Here is a 23,092-nt window from a genome sequence, read left to right on the forward strand (position 1 = left end):
GGGAGATGAGAGGGCAGTGTTAGGTGGAGGGGTGGGTGGAGATCAGGGGCTGGTATCCAAGGGGGAGAGTGTAGGAGGAGCTCAGAAGCCAGTGTCCTTGGGATAGATTAGAAGGGTTCAGAGAGAGATCACAAGGTTTGGTGGGGTGAGATCAGAAGGGTCAGGGGTCAGAGGAGCAGTGGGAGGGGAGATTAGAAGGGTCCGGGGGTTGGGGGAGTACGGAGATTGGAGGCTGCAGCCATGGAGTGCAAGGAGGGATTGGAAAGATTGGAGTGGTGGGGGTGGGTTTGGGGCAAGATCGGAAAGGCCAGGTTGGTGGGTTATCATGACTCGGTGGATGGGGAGGGAAATTGGATTGAGGCGGGATGGAACTGGTCCCAGGCAGATAGGGAGGGAATGACTAATTTCACGGTGGGAAGTAGATTAGCTATGTGGGCCAAAGACAAGTACTGCTGCTCCTCCCGGCCCACAGCAGCGCTGGAAAAGCACTTATCGCTTTCGTGTAGCTGTCCTTGTCTCCCTTTAGCTGCCAGGTTTCCCGAGGCTCAGGAAGCCCAGCTGCACATGGTTCAACCTAAAATGGAGATAAAAATCTGAAGCACATAGCCTCACTAAAATATTTAAATAAGCAAACCACGTCTTGGCAGCGAGTTGGTTGCCTACTTCTTATCCTGCCTCTGTTAACTCCAGTGTGGGCATACTTAAGGCTAGTTGGATCCAGGTTTGCGATTTTTAACATTTTAACATTCCATTTGACCCAAGCACATCCATTTCTAGGGGTTAAAATTCTCCCAATATGTGCAATAAATCTTACCTTAGCAATTACTTCTGCTGTTTCGTGAAAATTACGACATTGTGCAATGTTTGATCGAGCCAGAAAATCTTCTACAAGTCTTACACCAATATTGCATCCCCTTTATAAAGACAAAAAAGTTTTAAAAAAGTTACTACTAAATCCTATAGGCAAAGGAGAAATTTCTTTATTCAGAGAGTAGTTAGAATGTGGAACTTGCTACCAACTTACTACCACAGGATGTGATTGAAACAAATAGCTCAAATAATTTCAAAAGGAAACTAGATGAGTACATGAGAGAAAAAGGAATAGAAAGATATGCTGAATGGCTGAGATTAGACAGATGGAACAGAAGGAGACTAGTGTGAAGTATAAACGCTAACACAGACTAGTTGGGCCAAATGGCTTTTTTTCTGTGCTGTACGTTCTATGTAATCCTATGTAAATTAATAAAATTGCAATAAATATTGAACAGAAGCTATAATTTTTCATATTCTTAATTAGTGATAAAATCATCTTGATGACATCCCTGTATCCCTCATCATTCTCATCCCCAACTCCCTTCCAACCCCACCTCCTTCTGCATCCGCTTCAGAAAAAGGAATTTCCTTGGAAGTTCTCCTGATCAGTTGCAGTAACTTAGGCAGAAATCTCATTTATGTGTCTATTCGAGGATTCTACCAATCTTCAACCACAATTACAGCAACCAATTGGGAGATTTCCTGAGGAAATGCCTGATGCATCTTTTCAGCTGCCTTTGCTGTTTTAGCCCTTTCCCCTTCCCCATCAAGACAATCCGCCCCCACTACCCCAATTCCAGTCATGAAGCCCCGCAGCACTCTCATTTCTTTTCTATCTCTTCCGATGCCCTCTTCGAGCTCAACTTGTTTGAAACCTTCCAAAATATTTTGAACCCTCCCACAAAATTGGAAGGGATCTAACTAAAGTCACAAATGACATTCTCTGTGACTATGGTACGTTATCATTTTTCTTCCTCCTCAACGTCACTGTAGCCTTTGACATGGTTGATCATATGACCCGCCTCCAACACCTCCCCTCTGTTATGCATCTTGATAGGAGTCCACTCCACTCTTATCCATGCGATCGTATCCAGAGCATCTCTACCAATGGCTCTTGTTCCCACCCACACACCATTACTCCCGAATGCCGAAAGGGCGGCACAGTGGCGCAGTGGTTAGCACCACAGCCTCACAGCTCCAGCGACCCGGGTTCAATTCTGGGTACTGCCTGTGTGGAGTTTGCAAGTTCTCCCTGTGTCTGCGTGGTTTTTCTCCGGGTGCTCCGGTTTCCTCCCACAAGCCAAAAGACTTGCAGGTTGGTAGGTAAATTGGCCATTATAAATTGCCCCTAGTATAGGTAGGTGGTAGGGAAATCTAGGGACAGGTGGGGATGTGGTAGGAATATGGGATTAGTGTAGGATGAGTATAAATGGGTGGTTGATGGTCGGCACAGACTCGGTGGGCCGAAGGGCCTGTTTCAGTGCTGTATCTCTAAACTAAACATCTAAACTAATACTCCACAGGGTCAGCTTCCACTAGTACATTGATGACAGACCTCTGCCACCTCTCTCAACTTGCCCTATGCAGACAGACTGCTTCTCCAGCATCCAGTGTTGGATAATCCACAGTTTCCTTCAGCTAAGGAAGGGGAAGAGCATTTCTTGCTTACCCATCACCCGTGTGTTTGAGGGCCTAAATTGGTGCTCAGTCCTCCAATGCCTCAAGTTTAAAATTCTTATCTTTGTATTTAAATCTATCCATGTGCTGGCCACTTTCTGTCTGTAACGTCCTCTGGCCCTACTGCTGAATTGTCCCTACCTCAGAATACCCTAGCCTCTTGAGTACCCTTCCTCCTTTCACCTCATCATTGGTGACCATGCCTTCAGCCACCGAAGTTCCACTCTCTGGAATTCTTTCCCTAAACACCTCTTGGAATCTTGTCTGATACTCCTTTGTCTGTTATTTTAATAGTGAAGCTAACCAGTTAAAAGTAATGGATTAATGTTGCCATTAAAATAGGGGTAGAGGAATGCTGTATGAATGCATTCAGCACTTCTGCATCAATGCTGTCATGAGTAATTTCTAGGATTATAGTCAGTTAATATTGTAGGACAGGGCTAGTGGAGTTGCCAATCAATTTACTGACTTGTTTTTGAAATGCTAGATAATGTGCTAATTAAGTGGACTGAACTCTACACCCATATCTTTTAAATGGCCTCCCTCTCTCAGGGAAGTCTGGAATCTTGTATTCAGTGGACAGGATTTCAGCTGTGTGTTCAAACTCCATTCAAGGGCAATTGCAATAAAGGAATTCCCCTTATTGTACCTCAGCCTTACTCTCCTTAGGAGCCCAGCCAACTTTCCACTCTCGCTTGTCAACAATTGACTTGTTTTTGGTTTTATGTTCTGCCAGTTAGTCACTTACATATTTTAATCCTATAATTCTTTAGTTTCTTTCAGCTATGGAAAATAACATTAACCGTAAGCAGGTGGGGTTAACACTATTGAAGTCTGGGTTGTTGTCTCTCATTAAGAGGGAAATTCAGCCTTTTATATTTCCCGTCAACTTCATCATACAGATGTTATATCAATGGCTTACAGGAAATTCTTTCTATTACCGGAAATGTGATATAAACTCAACAAGTTCAATTTGTGGTTCTTACCCTCATTGATGATTTACTGTAAACAAAATAATAATTGAAAGGGAATGTTTAAAACTTCCGAAACTGACTGAACAATTACTGTTGGTAAAATACTCCAATGAACACTTAGAGGATATTCCATTTTCTAATTTAAGACATCTTTAAAGAAACAATTTCACACTTATATGAATGATGGCCACAAAATCTGGCTCCATTCCGGCAGTATTTTTGGCATTAAGCTGTCTATTTTGGGTGCAAAATGGCATCTGTGTGGCACTTATGGTGTGGGCATTTTGGTGAAAGCATTAACATGGGTGTTAGGAGCGTGCACTGGAAATGCGAAGAGGAGGCAGATTGTGGTGCCAGTCAGTGTGTAATGCTGATTTGATTGTAACGGTGCCATTTTCAATCTCAAGGCTCCAGCTAATGCCCTCTCCTAAGCATGCATAACTGAGCACGCGTTCAGCAGGAAGGCCTATTTTAAGGTCAGCTTCTGATTGATTTCTACTGGCTCTGTCTGAGTTTGTAGACATGCTGTGAGTTTGCTACTGCTATTTAAAGTTGGTGAAGTCTGCAGGGAACGGTGTTGCATGTGGTTAGGCCATGGTTCTGACTTCAGGGTTCTGCTCAGACCACTTGCTCCCAGCCATGGGTGCTTTAGTTGCCATCTTCCTTGGTCTGTAGCATGAAGGGGAAATTGAGAAGAGGCAAAACAGAGGACAAGCTGCTTACAGAAAGAGGAGGAAGAGGGGGAGAAAGGCTTTCAGTAGGAGGCCATATTCACCCAGGAAACAATTCTCTTATCTAAAGGAACTTATGTCCTTTCCCCTGGGGCAGCACCATGGGCCACACAAGTCTCAGCCTATGGCCCTGTGTCCCTGGGAAACCAATGTAGTTTCAATAATGCCATTACAAGTGGCACTACGCAAACAAATTTCTCCCCAGTGTGTGTGGCATCTCCATTTTACAATGGAAGTGTTCACTGAAATCTGCCACCTCTTGCAGGCAGACCTGCAGCCTCAGAGCAGGATGAGGATCGCATTGCCACAGTCTGTGAGGATGACTGTGGCTTTAAATTTCTCCAAATCAGATTCCTTTCAGGCTGGAACAGGCAACATCTCGAACATCTCCCAGTCTTTGTCCAAATGAAGTAGGTGACTATTCTCTGTGTGTCAGGAGAGGGGAATACGGTGACCAAAGAGAAGTAGGCAGAGGGTGCATGTGGCTTCATCAGGGTAAGTGGGCTTCATTGTGCAGGATGTCATTGACTGCTCACACGTGGCTTTGTGGGTACCGCATTTAAATGCAGAGATGTACCACAACTGCAAAGGTTTCCAATCTGTGAATGTGTAGTTGATGTGTGACCATGTTTAGCACATCATGCAGGTCAATATGCAGTATACTAGCAGCAGTCATGATGCCTTCATTATGTGCCAGTCTGCTGTACTATCATCATTTGAGCCACCACATGAAACAGAGGGTGGCTTTGGGTGATAATGGGTATCCACTGACCATCTGGCTCTTCACTCCAATGCGCAACCCATGCACACGTGGGCAGCATGCGTATAATGAGAGCCAAACTGCCACACAAAATGTAATTGAACAGATTATTGGGGTGCTTAAGCAATGCTTTTGCTGCCTGGACCACTTTGCAGGAATCCTGCAGTACTCACTAGTGCGTATGTGTCACGTTTCGCTGCGGTCTGCACAACCTTGCCATCATGAGGGCACGGCCCTTGCCACCAGCTATACTGCAAGCAGCTGAGGAGGAAGAGGAGGAGGAGTAGGAGTAGTAGAAGTAGGAGTAGGAGTAGTCACCTAGACAGCCCCTTTCCAGCCAGTCTATCCATGATCAACTCATTCAACTGCAGAACCAGTGAGAACAACCCCAGGTGCCCATTCAACAACAGCCTTCTCTCTGTTACTGACTATCACAGCATCCTCTTGGCCACAATGCTGAAATAAAAGCTGTAGTATAAGGGTCTGAGAGGATTAATGTTGAGAAAGTGTAACGAATAACTCTTACCATGATGATGTAAGAGATCACATGTGAGAGAGACTTGAAGAGAGATACAGCGTGGCTTCAGAGGAGTCACACAGACTGGTGTGAAGCTGTACATAGTTATAATGTAATAAAGGTTAATGTTATAAGTACTTCAGACTAAGGAATCTCTCTAAGGTAGACTAACTAAGTCTATTAAGGTGGCAGCACACTGACCAAACATACAACAAAACCACATAAAACAATCATTCCAAACAAGCTTTATCAAACACACCATTCAATCCCTTGGTACCTGGCTTCTGTATTTCTTTGCCTGTCTTGGTGCTCTTATGCAGTGCTACCCCAGTGGTTGGAGCATGGCTGGTGATTTTCAGTGGTGGAGACTGCAGATGGCTGTGCAGAACAACCTCGACCATCTCAGAGTCTAGAAGGTCCAGCTCTGGACTGCACCATCTCGGCATATGGGGTGGCGGAGCAGCAGTCTGGGATAGCTGGCTGACAGGCAATAGCAGGGGCACTGGCAGAGTGATGGTGATGGGAGCACAAATACTGTTATCTTAAGAGGACAGCAGGTTCATGCATCATGAAGCCACTGCTGCACCCGAGAGGCAGCGCCTCAACCATCTTAGTAATCGCCTAGAGGACTGCTGTGAGACCCTGCAAGCCCCTTTGAACACTGATATCCAAAGCCATGATGGCAGCAGTCTGAGCTCATGTGGCAACAAGCCGGCCTTGCATGCTAACCTGCTGAGATTGCATAACTTCAGTCTGAGCTTCCACTGCAGCACCCAGACATTGGGTGCCTTCTACTTGTACTGCAATGGAAGCTGAGCCATCAGATGCTGCATCACAGCTGGGTCCATAAGTGTCCTCGTGGAATTAACCACAATTTCCACACTGGAAAGGGTGGCTCCAATTTCTGCGCAAAGCCTTGTGCCAATTTGGTGCCCGACTCCTCCATGCTGCTTGACAATGATTGCATTCTTTCTGGCAGGCCTACCAATGCACCAAGAATTTCTGTGTATATGCCCATTAGCCTTTTTCTGAACACCACCCCATTGAAATCCTCATCTGAGTCCTTTGCTGCGACCTCGCTCTCCGGGGAGCTGACACCTGCATGACCCTTTCCCCCTATCCTGGCTGCAGACCACTCATGCCCAGTGACTAACCACATGCAGATCCTGCCTGTAAACTACTGCCTAAATTTTGCTCAGTGCTAGTATCAGAGCTGGTGGCTACAAGTGTTTCTTCATTATCAGTCTCTTCTTCCTCTTCTACTTCTTCCTCCTGCATCACTGCCAGGTCAGGTGGTAGTTCTTGGGTATCTGAAAGAAGAAAGGTACAAGGGTAAGGTTGGGGTAAAGGAAAAAGGGAAAGCAAGAGGTGCATGCTTATACCATCTTCAGCTTGTAAATCAGAAGAAGTCGTGGAATGAGGCGGAAGTGAGATGTGAGAAGGAGGATTAGGTAGGAATATATCGTCACCTTCAATTATCTCAGCCCAGCGTCTGGCCCCAGCCTCAGTCATGGCCGCTGCAATGATGGCAAACACCATCTCCACCGTAGGGATAAGGGGATGCAACCATGACTGTCCATCACTGGTCAGCTCCTGCTGTCTGCGATTACGCACCACCTTGTCCTGCAAGAGAGAGGGAAGTGTGTTAGTGAGTGTGGTGCAATGTGTTTGGGTGATGTGGTTGTCATGGTTGAATAGCTAGCAGTATGTGAAAGCTGTGAGATATGGAACAGTGCTAAGTCTGTGAGGGTGAGGTGAACCTATGAATGTGAGGTATGAGTCACTTGATGAAGATTGATGGTAGGTGAGAGATGGGGATGTGGTGCATTGAAAAGTATCTGAAGCTAGTTGTGCAGTTGATGGAATGCAGCATTAGAAGATGCATTCACTAACCTTGACCACTTGTGTGAGGTCAATGAAATTCTTTCAGCACTGCATTGAGGTCCTCGCAGCTACATTCTTGCCATTGACCTCCATGTCTATCTGCTCCCATTGCCTTCACAGAGTTTGTCTGGAGGGTCTCCTGGCGCCCTGAAGATAGAGGACCTCTCTTCTCCCGTTCACCTTTTGCACCAAGGTTACTAGCGCTGCGTCCAGAAATCTTGGAGCCGTTCTCTGCCACATTATGTCATTCTTACATCTTTCCCAGGTCCAAGTCACTTATGAAGGCCAGTTTCAGCACCTGCTCCAGCCATAATGCACCTCCCCTTCAAGAGGTGCAGACTTTAAGTAACGCAGGCTAACTTATCATAGAATAAGATCACAGAATGGTTACAGCACAGAAGGAGGCCAATGACCCTATCTTGTCCCTGTTGTCACTCTGTAAGACTAGCTCAGCTAGTCCCATTCCCCCACCTTTTCTCCTGTAATTTTTTTTCTCTTCAGGTAATGATCCAATTTCCTTTTGAAAGCCATGAGTGAATCTGCCTCCATCACATTCTCAAGCTGTGCATTCCAGATCCTAACCACTCACTGCATGAAAATGTTTTTCCTCATGTCACCTTTGGTTTTTTTGCCATTCACCTTAAATTGGTGCCCTCTGGTTCTTGACTCTTCTGCCAAAGGCAACAGTTTCTCCCTATCTACTCTGTTCTGAACAGTTTCTCCTGATACTCTACCTTTTAAGATTTTGTGCCCCCTACTCAGATGTGCAGCCACTCAGCAGTGTACGTAGCCTTGGCTTCACACTGCAATTATTATAATGAGCAAAGCAGCACGAAGTTTCCTTGTTGCCTGCATCACAACAAGCGGGTCTGGGTTAATTGCACTTCGTGGGCCCCGCGTCCATTTTCGGAATATATCCAATTTTTCTCCCAGTTTCTCTTATTAAGCAGTTGAATGCTTAATTATGTAAATACAAGCTTTCTTGGGTCCCGAGAAACATTTTTATCTGAAGATTTTGCTGTTCTTTCCTAGTTCTTGCATGTAAACTGAGCAACTCACAAGATCATCAGGGAAAGTGCAGCATTCAATTTGCAATTACTCAAATTAAGCCCATCTCATTGAGGCCCTTGCATATACCAGGATGAAACACCAGCATCTTGAGTAGTGCTTCAAATGCTGGAACAGATCAGGGACCGTCTTTCACTTAGGGTTTCCAAAACCATCAAGATACATCCCACTAGGCCTCGGGTTTGTCGGCCATAGTTCATTAAATATGCACAATGAACTGCCAGCAAGATTGAAGCTGAGCACTAGGAACACTCACAGTGGGGTGGCTGTTGGGATTTCCTAAACACGTGCAGCGATTTAAAGGGCCACACCCTGCAATTGAAGGTAAATTCACTTGCTATACAATTGCAACTTTTAAATTAAAGCCATGATGGTGTCATGCCAAAAAATAATTAATGTGCAGATTTGTAATTTAGCAGCAATGAGGTTTGTGAAACTTTGAGTCAAAAGCTCTCTTAATTCAATCATTCAGCAAGCTGAAGCTAGCTTAGAGGGTATGCAGTACATGTAAGCTCAAGGCTACTACAGGTACATCAAAGCAGTGTTTCCCTGTTTGATATTACAGAGCACTCTACCCACTGGAGGGGACTGTACAGTGCTTCAGAGACTATGGTGGCCATTATGAGTGCTCATAGCACCATGCACACGAAGGCTGATGTGGAAGAACTGTTTTGGGCATCAAAAATCTGCCAAGATAAGGTTACCCAACATTTCCCTATCCCAAGTAGATAAACAAAATATGCTTGCCACAAAGAATTTCCTCTCAATCTGTTACACAATGATTGTAGCTCCATGTAATTTAGAAAACCATACAACACTTTCATTGCTTAACATGCATGCCTCTACTTCAACAGGGCACACTTTCCATCTGTGAAACAAGTCAAAATCATATCAGACTTACAGCTTTAAAGATGCTCCCTGTAATAATTTTTCCATCAAAACCTATCTGCATTATGAACATTTACTCACATATAGACTGGGATTCAGCTGTGGAAATCCTTACCAATGAGCTCAAAGGAAGAATGTGAGAAGGTGAAGTCCAAGGCCTTTCCCAAGCTGAGAGCCAACATCATCCTTTTTCTGTTCTTCCTTTTTCCCATACTCACTCGCTCCTCCATAGATATAGCATAGCACTGCCTTTATACATGTAGATTGGCATGCAAGTAGTATTAGACAAGGGTCATGAGGCCAGCATTTAACATTTGTTCTGCTCCTACAGATATCCCCCAAAAAGCAGCCATGGAAGAAAGCTTGGCATTTAGAAAGGTCCTGACCTGAAACATTATCACTGTTTCTCTCTCCACAGATGCTGCCAGACCTGCTGAATATTTCCAGCATTCTCTGTTTTTGTTTCAGATTTCCAGCATCTGCAGTATTTTACTTTTAGATAGCCAGTTTGAGATGCTAATACTGAGTAAATCACAGAGCAGAATGGGGAGCATGTGGTTGTGACAATGCAGGAGCTGGAACTAGAGGGCAAGCTCACGTTCTTCCACAGCTGCAGAGCCCAAGATTAAAGAAAGTTCTAATCTGAGTACAATTGTTTCCTTAAGCCATTTTATACTGTGAGAAACACCCTGTGAGGTCTGGTGGAGAGGTTGGAGGTGTCTAATAGCCTCAGCGGTACCATCACTCATGACTATTTGGATATACAGTTCACCGTGAAGTATGTGGCAATTCTATGGGCAATCTCCGACCCCAAGGAAAGGTACAATTCTGGGGTATCCAATCGAGGGAGGCGGTGGTGTAGTGGTAATGTCACTGGACTAGTAATCCAGAGGCCCAGGCTAATGCTCTGGGGACATGGGTTTGAATCCCACGGCAGTAGATGGTGAAATTTGAATTCAATTAATAAATCTGGAATTGATCTTTGCAGTACTCCACTAGTAACAGCCTGCCAACCTGAGAATGACCCATTTATTTCTACTGTCTGTTGACCAATTCTCAATCCATACCAGTATATTACATTCCAATCCCATGTGCTCTAATTTTGTTTACTAACCTCCTGTGTGGGACCTTATCAAAATTCTTCTGAAAATCCAAATACACCACATCCGCTGGTTCTCCTTTATCTATGCTACATTAACATCCCAATAAACTCTAACAGGTTTGTCAAACATGATTTCATAAATCCATGTTGACTCTGCCCAATCATATCATTATTTTCCAATTGTCTAGTTATCACATCGCTTATAATAGATTTGAACATTTTCCCTACTACTGATGTCAAACTAACAGGCCTGTAGTTCCCCGTTTTCTCTCTCCCTCCTTTTTTAAATTGTGGGGTTACATTTGCGACTTTCCAGTCTGCAGGAACCTTTCCAGAATCTATAGAATTTGGAAAGATATCCACTATCTCTATAGCCACCTCCTTCAACAATCTGGGATGTAGCTCATCTGGTCCAGGGGACTTATCAACCTTCAATCTAGGTAATTTTTCGAGTACTTCCTCTTTATTAATACTAATTTCTTTCACTGAACTGAATGTGGCAATTGACGTGGCGATCACGCGAGGGAGCGGGGTACTGTTCGGGGGCAGAGGCGGCGATTGTGGGAGGGAGCAGGGAAGAGAAGTGGCCGTTGAGGCGGTGATCGTGGCCATTGAGGGGTGAGAGGGTTTGAGTTTAATTCGCTTTTTTGTGTCAAATTGTGCAGCGCCATCTTTATTACAGGCAGCTGCCTGAGACATTGTAGATGGTGATGTTTCAGTTGATGAGGCTGCCTTTGCGCATGTGCCAGTAGTGCTCCACCTAGAGGTTGCATTGTCAGCCAATGTGCCCTTAAAGAATTGTAGTACCCTCTTTTCCATGGAGGAAGTGATTAAGGTCTTGTCCTGCTCAACAAAGCATGAATCATTTTAACAATTTTTGTTGCAGGAACCAAAATTACCTCAGGTTCCCGATAAAAAGTTCCTTCTGGGAACAAGGCTGAGTATTTCTGACCTTTATAACTACTTTTTAAAGACACTTAACAAAATCCTGCCGCAAAGCACTGGATTTCATGCTTGACTTCTTATTGACATGATTTATTGGAGATTGCCTATTAAAATGACAGCCCTGTAGATTCTATGCAAGAGCAGCTAACACCAGCCAAAAAAAGGCCAGCTGAAAATTGTTGCTCAGCACATGTTGAGAGGGAATTGGACAAAATTGATTCCATGCAAGATGACCTGGTCCCCACACGCTTGGGACCACACGCTGGGGACACCCGGGCTACACACGTTGTCTGGGGCAGATCAAGTGATGGGAAGCGGATACAGAGTGTGGAGCCAGCCATGGCTGCCCCAGAGCCATAAAGGTTTCAACGGCACAGAGGGATCTCAGCCATTGACAAACAGGGGCCCTTAGCATTGCGCAGTTGCCGGGCAGAGTGGGCAGTCAGCGCTCAGGTAATGCAGGGGGTTGTCGCTCTCCAGGCAGAAGAGCAAGGGCAAGGCTGCCAAGGACCAGTGTGCAACCAGGTGAGCACAAGGTAGTCAGCAGCTGGCAATGGGGACATGACTCTTAGATTTTGTGTCCAGTGACGATGAGGAGTGACACCCTCCGCAGGAAGGGCGGAGCCCCGGGCATCAGGAGGGCAGAAGAGAGGAACAAAGGGCAGGAAGGACATGAAGGCCATACCCTCAGCATAGGATCTACCACTGAAGGAGCTACCTGGTGATGACTGAGACTCAGTGCCTCAGGAGACTGAGACCCTCCAGGCAGATGGTCACAGACATCTGTGCCGACATCGCTGAAGACCCCACACCTCACAGCACTGCTCACCATGCCGTTAGTAGCCGTCAAAGTCACAGTGACCTTGAACATCTTTGCTTCTGGCTCCTTCCTAGGATCAGCTGCAGAACTTGGTGGCATCTGGCAAACTACTGCACACCATTGCATCTCACAGGTCACTGATGCCTTATTTGCAAGAGCTGGACAGTACATTCATTTCACAACAGACATGGCCTCGCAGGCACAGTGGGCAATGGGCTTTGCCACCATCACTGTATTCTTCCAGGTGCGGGGCATCATCGATTGTAGCCATGTGGCCATCAAGGTACCCAGTGACTGGCCAGTGAGATTCATCAACAGGAAGGGCTTCCACTCCCTCAAAGTCCAAATGGTCCGCCACCACAATAAGAGCTTCCTACATGTGTGCGCTTGCTTTCCTGGCCACTGCCATGATTCCTTCATCCTCCGCTAGTCCAGGCTGCCACAGCTCTGCACTCCATCCCCCAAAATCGGTGGTGGGTCCTAGGGGACAAGGGATATCCCTTGAAGAGATGGTTACTTCTCTCTCTACGAGAGCCCCAGACAGAGGCACAGAGGCGATACAACCAATGTCACCAGTTTATGAGGGTAACCATTGAGTAGGCCAGTGGGCTTCTCAAGATGTGATTCTGGTGCCTGGACCAGTTGGGTAATGCCCTCCAATGCACCTCTGCAAGGGCCTCACTCATTGTGGTGGTCTTCTGTGCTTTTCATAACATGACCCTCCAGAGATGTGTGGACCTTGAGGATGGTGAGGCCCTCGAACCAGATAACTCATTGAAAGAAGAGGAGAAGCAGGGGGTGAGAGAGGGGGAGGAAGCAGAGGAGAGGGGGAGGATGCAGAACACCAAGGTGCCCGGCTGCACAAGGAGGTGGTCAGGCATGGCGCGGGGAGCCAGGGTCTCGTCAAGGATCATTTGATTCAGGAATATTTCAACTGAGTCCTCTGACCCTGAATGAAGGACATGTTATGGCACTCACTCTGAGGTGCCTGTGCTAACAGTGCCTTTGAAGATGCAGTTTGGAACTCTTACCAATGATGAAGAAAGCACATCTGCCCTGAGGCTTTTCCTCTCATTGTGTAGGAATATCCTTCATCACCTCATACTCCTTTTCTTGTCAAGCCATCAATGAAAGAAGTCTCAGATGTGTGGCTTAAAGTGGCATTATTTATGCAATGCTAAGAAAGGCAAACAGTGCCCAGAGACAGTAAGAAGATACCTCAATGACCCACTCAGTGCTCTATGCGATGAGGTGACCTCTGTATTCGGCCACTCCTATGCGGTGATCCCCTTGTGGCCTCAGAGGAGGTGGAGGCAGCCTGCTCCATTGTCTCTGCTTGTATTTAAGATGCATGTGGCAGTCATTCTTGTCATAGATGTGTCTGTGGGGCATCTCCAGACGCTGCTGCATCTGCATCATTGCAGAGGTAGACTCCGTCACTTGACCCTGCTGCACAGAGGCTCCCACTGTCAGGGCGGCACAGTGGCGCAGTGGTTAGCACCGCAGCCTCACAGCTCCAGGGACCAGGGTTCGATTCCGGGTACTGCCTGTGTGGAGTTTGCAAGTTCTCCCTGTGTCTGCGTGGGTTTTCTCCGGGTGCTCCGGTTTCCTCCCACAAGCCAAAAAGACTTGCAGGTTGATAGGTAAATTGGCCATTATAAATTGTCACTAGTATAGGTCGGTGGTAGAGAAATATAGGGACAGGTGGGGATGTGGTAGGAATATGGGATTAGTGTAGGATTAGTATAAATGGGTGGTTGATGTTTGGCAAAGACTCGGTGGGCCGAAGGGCCTGTTTCAGTGCTGTATCTCTAATCTAATCTAAAGTAGCTAAGGAGGCCGAGGGTGATGAAGGTACCCCATGAGGAGTGGTCCCCTCTAGCCATCTGGAGCACCCGACAAGGGCTGATGATGTTACCAAAGAGGATGAGGAAGACACCAGCTAGAATGCAACTGGCATCCACTCCAAACATCTCTGCACCATCAGCGCCACGGTCAAGGCTACATGGTGTGACAAGCACCTGTGGACATCAGTGCGCAGGTCCTGAAAGCACTCCAAGTGCTGCTGCATGTGGCTTGCCATGAGATTGGCCACTCTCTCAATGGAGGAGCTCATGCGCTCATAGCCCTGAGCCATCTCCATCTTCTGCTCATAACCCCACACTGCCTCAAGGAACTCTGACATGTGGGAGCACATCTATTACTCCTGGTCTAGGTAGAGTCTCCTTTCTTGTGACTCCCAGTCCTGTATCTGTGCACAGCTGAGCAGGACTGTGTCTGTCCTCCATCCTCTGAGCCTCTGGCACTGCCTCATGAACAACTAATGCCAATCTCCTCACCCAGTGCCACCCTATTTAAACACATGCCAGGACCCACCAAGGTGAGAGTATTTGCGCTGGTGGATGGTGCCCTTGTAAGGTGTGATGGTGCTTCTTCGGTTCTGTCCTGGTCTTCTGGGGCCGTGGAGGGAAAGGGAGAGGGTGTCGTGGGATGGACACCTGCACTTGTGGGAAGCACAAGAAGAGAATGTGAGAGCTAGTCTTGGAGAGTAGAAACCAGTGCATTGCTGAGGCTTCCCATTGCATCTTAGTGCTCACCGTGTTATTGGACGGGGTGGCGTACATTGCGCTCCCCCGCCCCACCCCCCCCCAATAAGTTCATTGCTCCTCTGTAATCACCATCTCCACCATGAGTTCCCATTTCACCGGGGCTGACTTCCTCCTTGTCCATAATCCTAGCTATCTCCATCGGTTGGTCCTCCATTGGTGTAATCCTCTGGAAGTATGGCACCCCTCTACCTGTTTGTGCCGTTTCTTGGGCATTATGTGCCCATTTCTCCTGCAAGGACAAAAGAGAGTGAGATAAGACACTGCTGTTCTCTGTGGCCAATTGCATCTACCTCTATCCATTAGAAGCTGCATGTTTCAATGATGACTTTGAGATTCTCAGCAGCACTATGGCTCTGAGCCATTCTGAGGAGTCAGTAAATACGCTGGGTGCATGCCCCTCCTTTGTTGAGGAGCAGTATGCACCCTGAGACTCCTCAGCTGGTGTGTCTGCTGGAGAGTGAACACCCAGAGGCCTGTCCTCATAGTTGGGTGTTGCACTCACCTTGCCAGAGCGTATGAGGTCATTGAAACATCTCCTACACTGAACCCAGGATCACCTAATGACACTGTTGCCGTTATCTGTGACTGCTATCTCAAGTCAGGCCTGCTTTGTCTGTAAGAGTGGCCTCCTCCTGCCACCTCCTCAGAATGAGGACCTCGCTCCTCTCCCTCACAGCCTCCAGCATCACTTCAAGCTCATTGTCTGAGAACTGAGGAGCTGCCCTGCCCCAGGCACCAAGCCTCCGGCTTTCCTGTGATATCATGGGGAACAACAATCCAGCCAAGGCTGTGGGGAATTTAAATTGGGCCCGCACTTCATCTGAACTGCCTTTGTTCCTGTCTGTGCAGCTGCTAATTGGCTGCCAAACCCATCTCCAAAATAATGAAAGGTTGCCCCCATGAAAATCCTGAGTCAATTCTGCTTTCCCGCACTACCCACACCCTGGACCTGGAAACAGTCCCAACTTCTGTTTCCCACCCCCACTGCAAAAATTCAGCCCTATATCCCTGTGAACTGGCTTTCAAAACCACCAAATGTCAATTTGCAGGATAATAATTTCGACTGGTTTGACCTTTTCATAAACACTGCGGGAAATAAGAAAAGTACCAAATGGAAATATCTTCAAATGATATAACACAAAAATGTCACCTCCTAGCAGTTGATTCTTATGGCAATTGGCTACTCATCCTGTATTGGGGAAGGCTATTGTGATACAGAAGACCTTAGGAAAACAACAGCCAAGGGAAGTGAAAGGCACCATTCGCCAAAAATAGTTTTTGAAGATCTTAATGTTGCTATCCTGAAGATGGAAAAAATAATTAGGAAGCTATTGCAACCCATTTTGTAGATTAGATTAGAGATACAGCACTACCATGTCCCTCAAGTGCAGAGATTGACAACATCCTGCACTTTCAACTGAGGAGATGGATAGTGCCAAGTGAGAGAGAGATGGTGGGGGTGAGAGTGGGAATCTGTTGGGTTGAGGAGGGGTAAATGAAGACAGAAGCTATAAAAATAATGTTTTTTTTCAAACTATTGTAGTCACAAAAAAACTGAAATACCACAGACAGACATTATTTTGGTCAGTTTCAAGGAAAGAATGTTACAACGCTAGTAATTAAAGTCTCGTCAAATAACAACACAACCACAGCAAACCAGCAAACATAAGAACATTAGAAAAGGATTGGCAAAGGCCATTCAGCCCATTGAAGCAGATTCCTCCAGCTTAACTCTGCCTTCATAGCATTTAAACATACTTTGAATAATCCCAATGCTTTTGCTTTTATTTCCTTGCTTATGGGTTGCTTGTGGATTGGGGCAGATTCCTCAGTCAACACAACGTGGATGAAGTGTGAGGTGGGCATGCAGCAGTGAGAAACCCACCTGACAGGGATGGAAATCCAATCAAAGTAATTAAAGAGCCAATTAGCATGAGTTTTACAACAGCACAGCAAATTTGAAGGCATCACGTGGGCACCCAGTTGTGTCAGCACACTGGCACCTTGTGGGGAAGCAGGAGGTGGAAGCTGTGTTAAAGCTGAAGGAATTTTAAAGGTTGCCAGCAAATAATGGCAATGCTGCTGCCTTTACATGTCACAGTCTTGCCACTCTGAGGATTTCCTGGCGACAGATGTCTCTGATCATTATGGAACAAATGAGGTCTCAGCTGCTTCCCTGATACAGATGGCAGCTCCATTGCTTCCTTGCTGCTCCTGCTACTTGGTCCTCTGCAGCGCTCCCACCGCTCACACAGTCAGGGATGCTAGTCTCCCTCGCAATGGGCCACACAACCTGCAGCTCCCGCCTCTGGAACCCACTCCCACCCCTGTACCTAATTGGACAGCGAACACAGAGGTGGCCTGCTAATTAGCTGTTTGAAAATTGGGATGTTTCAGCTAGTGTATTACAGGAAGAATATGCAGACATATATATAGTATAATTCAAAGTGCATGCTCCTCAGATGATATTTATAGGATAATGTTTTACCTGGGTATTATACTGCAATAATACCAGCTTATCCCTCGTCCTTCCTTCTCTGATATGGATTACAGCACTATAACTATTACTCACATTTTATCCAGCTCTTTATTGATATCCTCGTCCTTTTCATAGTCTTCACAGAGCTGTGCTACTAGAGTTCCATATGTGAGTATAAAGAGCTCAGTGCTCTGCAAGGTAAGACAATACTTTAGGAAAGTAATTGGACAGGTAGAAACAATTGATACATCACCTTTCGACACAATTTAAATTATAGAACACTCTACTAATTAAATTATTCTATTATAAAAATATATTTTCTCCTATTGGTCAAGGTGAGGAATGGAAAGGTTTTATACTTTGGGCACCCAATGTCAGCATCAAATACTCGAAGGCCAGGTATAGCACAGTTAGATGCTGTCTTATGTTCTGAAAAGTCCCTCTACATTACATATTAATCTTTAAGAGCTACATTAAAACATTACAAACTGCTGTTTTTCAGAGGCAAGTGTCCCAACTCTGTGATGGAGCACGTCAGTATAAGATGGGCCTCTCAGTTGCCTTTGCTGCTGACCCTGGAAAACGTCCCAGGGTCTGTGTGGGTTACCTGATTTGCCTCCATCACTAGATATATCCGCCATGCCGGCAAGTCCAGCTGGAGAAGGGAATGCTGCCGCACCCATGCCTCTCCAGAAAGAGGGTATAACTACCTCTCATGCCCTCTACATAAGCAGGCTACTGCACAAAGTATCCAGGTCCCAGCCTAGTTTCTTGTCATTCCAGCGAACTTCTGCCAAAGGTATATCAAGTGTACCCCAGAAAAGCTGTGGATTTTTGGGCCAACATGCCTTATGAGAAAAGAAGAGAATTTGAAAGGTGACTCAGCAGGCTATGCTGCCACACATCATACAGTTCCATTTATTTTTGGAAACAATTTAGTCAGATTTCACTGACGCAAAGTAGAACAGTGTAAATTATAATGAAGGCAAAAAATTTGGTCAGTTATACGCTCCATTTCTATTTTTGGCAATGCTTTCATATTGACATCTCTAGTTGTCTGAGATGGGTAGGAAGTATTTGGTTTGGACATAGCAACTATTGTTGACAATACATGACTCCATTAGAGGTGTGACGATTCAGGTTGCATGCGTTGCTTTGCAAAATTTGGTAAAAGTACCTAACAGATACGATGATCTTGGATCAATGATCACTTGTGTGGAATAGATTTATTAAACTATTCATGGAACTTCACTGGGCCTTTAGCAAGAGTACTGTGATCTGCTTCATAGATTTTCACATGAGGCAGGCAATGGGAGCAATGTTCACAACAGTCCCCTAAATTCCATGCTGCAAGGTCCGAGCCATTGTGAGGATCGGGCCTCAGTTGTTTCCTGCCAGTGGGCTGCAAATGCTGCATCAGTATACACAAGCAGTTCACTGGCTGGGAAAGGGGCAGGAATCCTGGCAACTCCTCCACAGAACTGAGTGGAAATTATATCTTAAGGGGGAGGTAATCGCAGGATATGGGATCATGCAGATGGGCTGACCGTGGACAGAAGACAGGAAGGCGGTAATGCAGTGGTAATGTCACCAGACTAGCAATGCAGAGGCCCAGACTAATGCTTTGGGGACATAGGTTCAAATCCCACCCTGGCAGCTGGTGGAATTTAAATTCAATTAATAAATCTGGAATTCAAAAAGCTAGTCTCAGTAATGGTGACCATGAAACCATTGTTGATTGTCGTAAAAACACATCTGGTTCACTCATGCCCTTTAGGGAAGGAAATCTGCTGGCCTTACCAGGTCTGGCCTACATGTGACTCCAGAGCCACAGTAATGTGGTTGACTCTCAACTGCCCTCTGAAATGGCCTAGCAACCCACTCAGTTGTACCAAACTGCTAGAGAAATGTATAAAAGGAATGAAACTGGACAGACCACTCGGCATCGACCTATTCACCTCAAGCGACAGACACAGCCCTGTCAACCCTGCACAGTCCTCCTTACTAACGCATTGGGGCTTGTGCAAAAATTGGGAGAGCTGTCGCACAGACTAGTCAAGCAACAGCTTGACATAGTCATACTCACAGAATCATAACTTACTGACAATGTCCCAGAGATCACCATCACCATCAGAGCTGGTGGGCAGCACAGTGGTATACAGTCATTGCCCTGGGAGCCCTCAACATTGACTCTGAACTCCAGGATGTGTCATGGTATTAAGTCAAATATGGGCATGGAAATCTCCTGCTGATTCCACCTACCATCCCCCCCTCAGCTGATGAATCAGCACTCTTCCATGTTGAACACCAGTTGGAAGAAGCACTGAGGGTAGCAAGAGCACAGAATGTACTTTGGGGGGGGGGACTTCAATGTCCATCACCAAGATTGGATTGGTAGCATCACTACTGACTGAGCTGGCCGAGTTCTAAAGGACATAGATGCTAGACTGGGTCTGCGGCAGGTGGTGAGGGAACCGACAAGAGGGAAAAACCTATTTGACGTCGTCCTCACCAATCTACCTGTCACAGATGCATCTGTCCATGCCAGTATAGGTGGAGTTACCAATGCACACTCCTTGTGGAGACCAGGTCCCATCTCCACTCTGAGGATACCCTCCATTGTGTTGTGTGGCACTACCACTGTGCTAAATGGGATAGATTTTGCACAGATCTAGCAACACAAAACTGGGCATCCATGAGGCGCTGTGGGCCATCAACAGCAGGAGAATTGTATTCAACCACAATCTATAACCTCATGGCCCAGCATATCCCCCATTCTAGCATTACCATCAAGCCGGGAGACCAAACTTGGTTCAAAGAAGAGTGCAGGAGGGCATGCCAGGAGCAGCACCAGGCATACCTAAAAATGAGGTGTCAACCTGGTGAAGCTACACCACAGGACAACTTGCCTGCCAAACAGCAGAAACAGCATGTGATAGGGCTAAGCGATTCCACAACCAACGGATCAGATCTAAGCTCTGCAGTCCTGCCACATCCAATCGTGAATGGTGGTGGACAATTAAACAACTAACAGGAGGAGGTGGCTCCATAAATATCCCCATCCTCAATGATGTGGGATCCCAGCACATCAGTGCAAAAGACAAGGCTGAAGCATTTGGAACTATCTTCAGACAAAAATGCCGAGTGAATGATCCATCTCAACCTCCTCCTGAGGTCCCCAGCATCACAGATGCCAGTCTTCAGCCAATTCGATTCACTCCATGTGATATCAAGAAACGTCTGAAGGTCCTGGATACTGCAAAGGTTATGCGCCCTGACAACATTCCAGCAATAGTACTGAAGACCAGAAGCTCCAGAACTGGCTGTGCCCCTAGCCAAGCTGCTCCAGTACAGCTACAACACTGCAGGTTCCCCTCCAAGCCACACACCATCCTGACATGGAACTATATCGCCATTCCTTCACTGTCACTGGGTCAAAATCCTGGAACTCCCTTCCTAATAGTACTGTGGGTCTCCCTACCCCACATGGACTGCAGCAGTTCAAGAAGGCAGCTCAACACCTTCCAAAGGGTAATTAGGGATGGGCAATAAATGCTGGCCTAGCCAGTGATGCCCACAACCCATGAAAGAATAAAAAAAAATGTCTGGTGCTAGGTGGAGCATTTAATAAACTTTAAAAAGTACCTGCACTGTTTTCTGAGCAGTCTGCAAGGTTTTAAGGACCTTGATTAGGCCACTCTGTGCCATAAGGGCAGAGTGTGCTCGGTGCAGGTGCCTCAAAATTGCCTTAGAAGATCTTTGTACATCATAGAACCCCAAATAAAATTCGTCTTTCACCTGAAATAGTAGCCACCTTGGTTTCCCTTATGAAGGCCCCAAATAAAATGGCAGCAGCTATATAGGGAGTAAGAATGTGGTAATAACTGCTAAACTACCATTTTTGGCTCACTACCACCCTGTTCACACCATTCCTGGGCCATGAAAAATCATCCCCAATGTATTCGTACATACCAGATCTAGAAACTGGGAACAGTGAGGAAATTAATACTGAGTGAAAGAGAAAATACGATTGTATTTTTTGAAGAATAGTGTACAAGGGCATGCTTGATTTTAGTGTTACCTATACAAAGACTTTCTGAAAAGCAAAATAAATACTTGCCATTAACTAATTGATCTAAGTAAGTCAATTGCAATCTATTGCAGATTTCACACATACCATGTGATGTGCTGAACCGGTGGACGATGTAGATGGCAAATGCCAATCCTAAAGAACAGGGGACATAAGAGATCAGATTCTTAATGACAACCTAGATAAAGGACAGTTGCAGTTATTCCCATCTTAAAACACTTTCTCTGACCTCCAAATGTGTTAATTAAGCTAAAATATGTTGTACAAGTTACAACAAACCATTCATTCTAGCTGCAAGGTTTGAAAAGTACAAATTGCTTCTGTTTATTTTTGTGAAGATGGAGATAACTCTACACTCAGAAATAGGAATGGTATGAATTTGCACTGTGTCAACCTGAAAACTAATTATTACTGAAAAATATTAAAGTTACTGTGGAGGAATTGTTGAGTAATCCATAAAACACTGTACAACAAGTGATTGGACCAAAGCAAACTTCATATGGTAATTACAAAAAATATATTAGGAATGTCACAGTTATGAGAAAAATACAGACTCAAACTGCAGAGTTATAAAAAATTGACTTTACCTTTTTAAAAAGATAGACAATGCTGCAAAAGATGGACCGCTTATACATTCAAACATTGCCATACTGTCTGTTTAGGAAAAAAGATGCCTAACCTGGTTGAGAAATATGAATTACACCCATCCTGAAACATCCTGAAACATTCCTGAATTGATTGGGTTCTACTGAAACAAAGAAGGTATGAAGTGAAAACATCATAACTGGATTATTCTCAAACTGGGCCATTGTGTGATCACCATGGGATAGAGACCAAAGCGTCTCCTACCAAAATCATTTGTGACAAACTTTTTACCTTAAAAGGCAGCCCTCGAGGCAGAGAGAGGGACACTCAGAAAGAAGCATCACCACGAAGCTTGTCCAGCTAAGAGCTAGGAGAAAATCCAGAAAACCAGAAGGGAAGGTGCCCTGCGGTAAATTCTACATTTTTAACTTGTGCAGAAGTGATTTTGGAAGTGATCCTCTGTCTTCAAACTGAACTTTCAGCTGAGAGATTAATCTATGAACACCTCAGGCCTACAACCATAGAGAACTTGATTTCTGAGAGAATTCAACAGGTTTACTATGAACCCTGAAACCCTACCTCACTTGAAAATCACTTACCCCTTTTTCTCTCTATCTGTCTCTTCTTGTGTGTGTGTGTGTGTGTGTGCATGAGTAAATGCATGAGTGGATGCGGTTGCAACAACTTCGGGATAAGGCACGTTGCTCAATAAATAATTAATCTTTTGTTTTAAACCGACAAGGTGTCTCTTTATTTGACAAATAGAACACAAAGGGGTTAAACCTTAATCACAAAAAACACTTGCTGCGGTCAGGTGGGAGTTGAACAGTGGGAACCACCCACACCCCTCACCATGTGGCCGTAATAGGAAAATCAAAGATGTGTGAGACTGAAGTACTAAAACAAACATACTTTTTAGAATAGAATAGAATAGAAGCGCATCTAAGGGTAGAATGCTAGAAAACACAATGTATTGCGTTAATAATTATCACATAAAGTATGTACAGTTTGATCTCTTGCTTTATGGTGATATTGGATTGGGTGCATCATGCCTGGGCATGACGTAGGATATTAAAATGCTTGTGACATGTTAAGACAGATTGAGGGATAGAACATAAGTCCCAGGATGTGGTCAGTTCCCACCTGAGAA

At 45.5% G+C, this 23,092-nt stretch overlaps 1 protein-coding gene across 3 annotated transcripts in view; it reads right to left on the reverse strand.

Moving 5' to 3' along the window:
- The window catches only part of LOC137352712 (trafficking protein particle complex subunit 3-like), a 48,669-nt gene that overhangs the window by 13,961 nt on the left and 11,616 nt on the right, over positions 1-23,092 (reverse strand). For 2 of the 3 annotated variants that reach the window (XM_068018466.1, XM_068018453.1), the window contains 3 exons: positions 21,445-21,492; positions 17,361-17,458; positions 815-914 (listed from right to left, as the gene is read on the reverse strand). In XM_068018466.1, coding sequence (XP_067874567.1) covers positions 815-914; positions 17,361-17,458; positions 21,445-21,447 — 201 coding nt within the window. In that variant the 5' untranslated portion in view covers positions 21,448-21,492. The remainder of the gene's footprint in view (positions 1-814; positions 915-17,360; positions 17,459-21,444; positions 21,493-23,092) is intronic. The other variant, XM_068018460.1, reaches the window with a different exon arrangement.

Source organism: Heterodontus francisci, chromosome 3, assembly GCF_036365525.1.
Source record: "Heterodontus francisci isolate sHetFra1 chromosome 3, sHetFra1.hap1, whole genome shotgun sequence".
Classification (NCBI taxonomy): Eukaryota; Metazoa; Chordata; class Chondrichthyes; order Heterodontiformes; family Heterodontidae; genus Heterodontus; species Heterodontus francisci.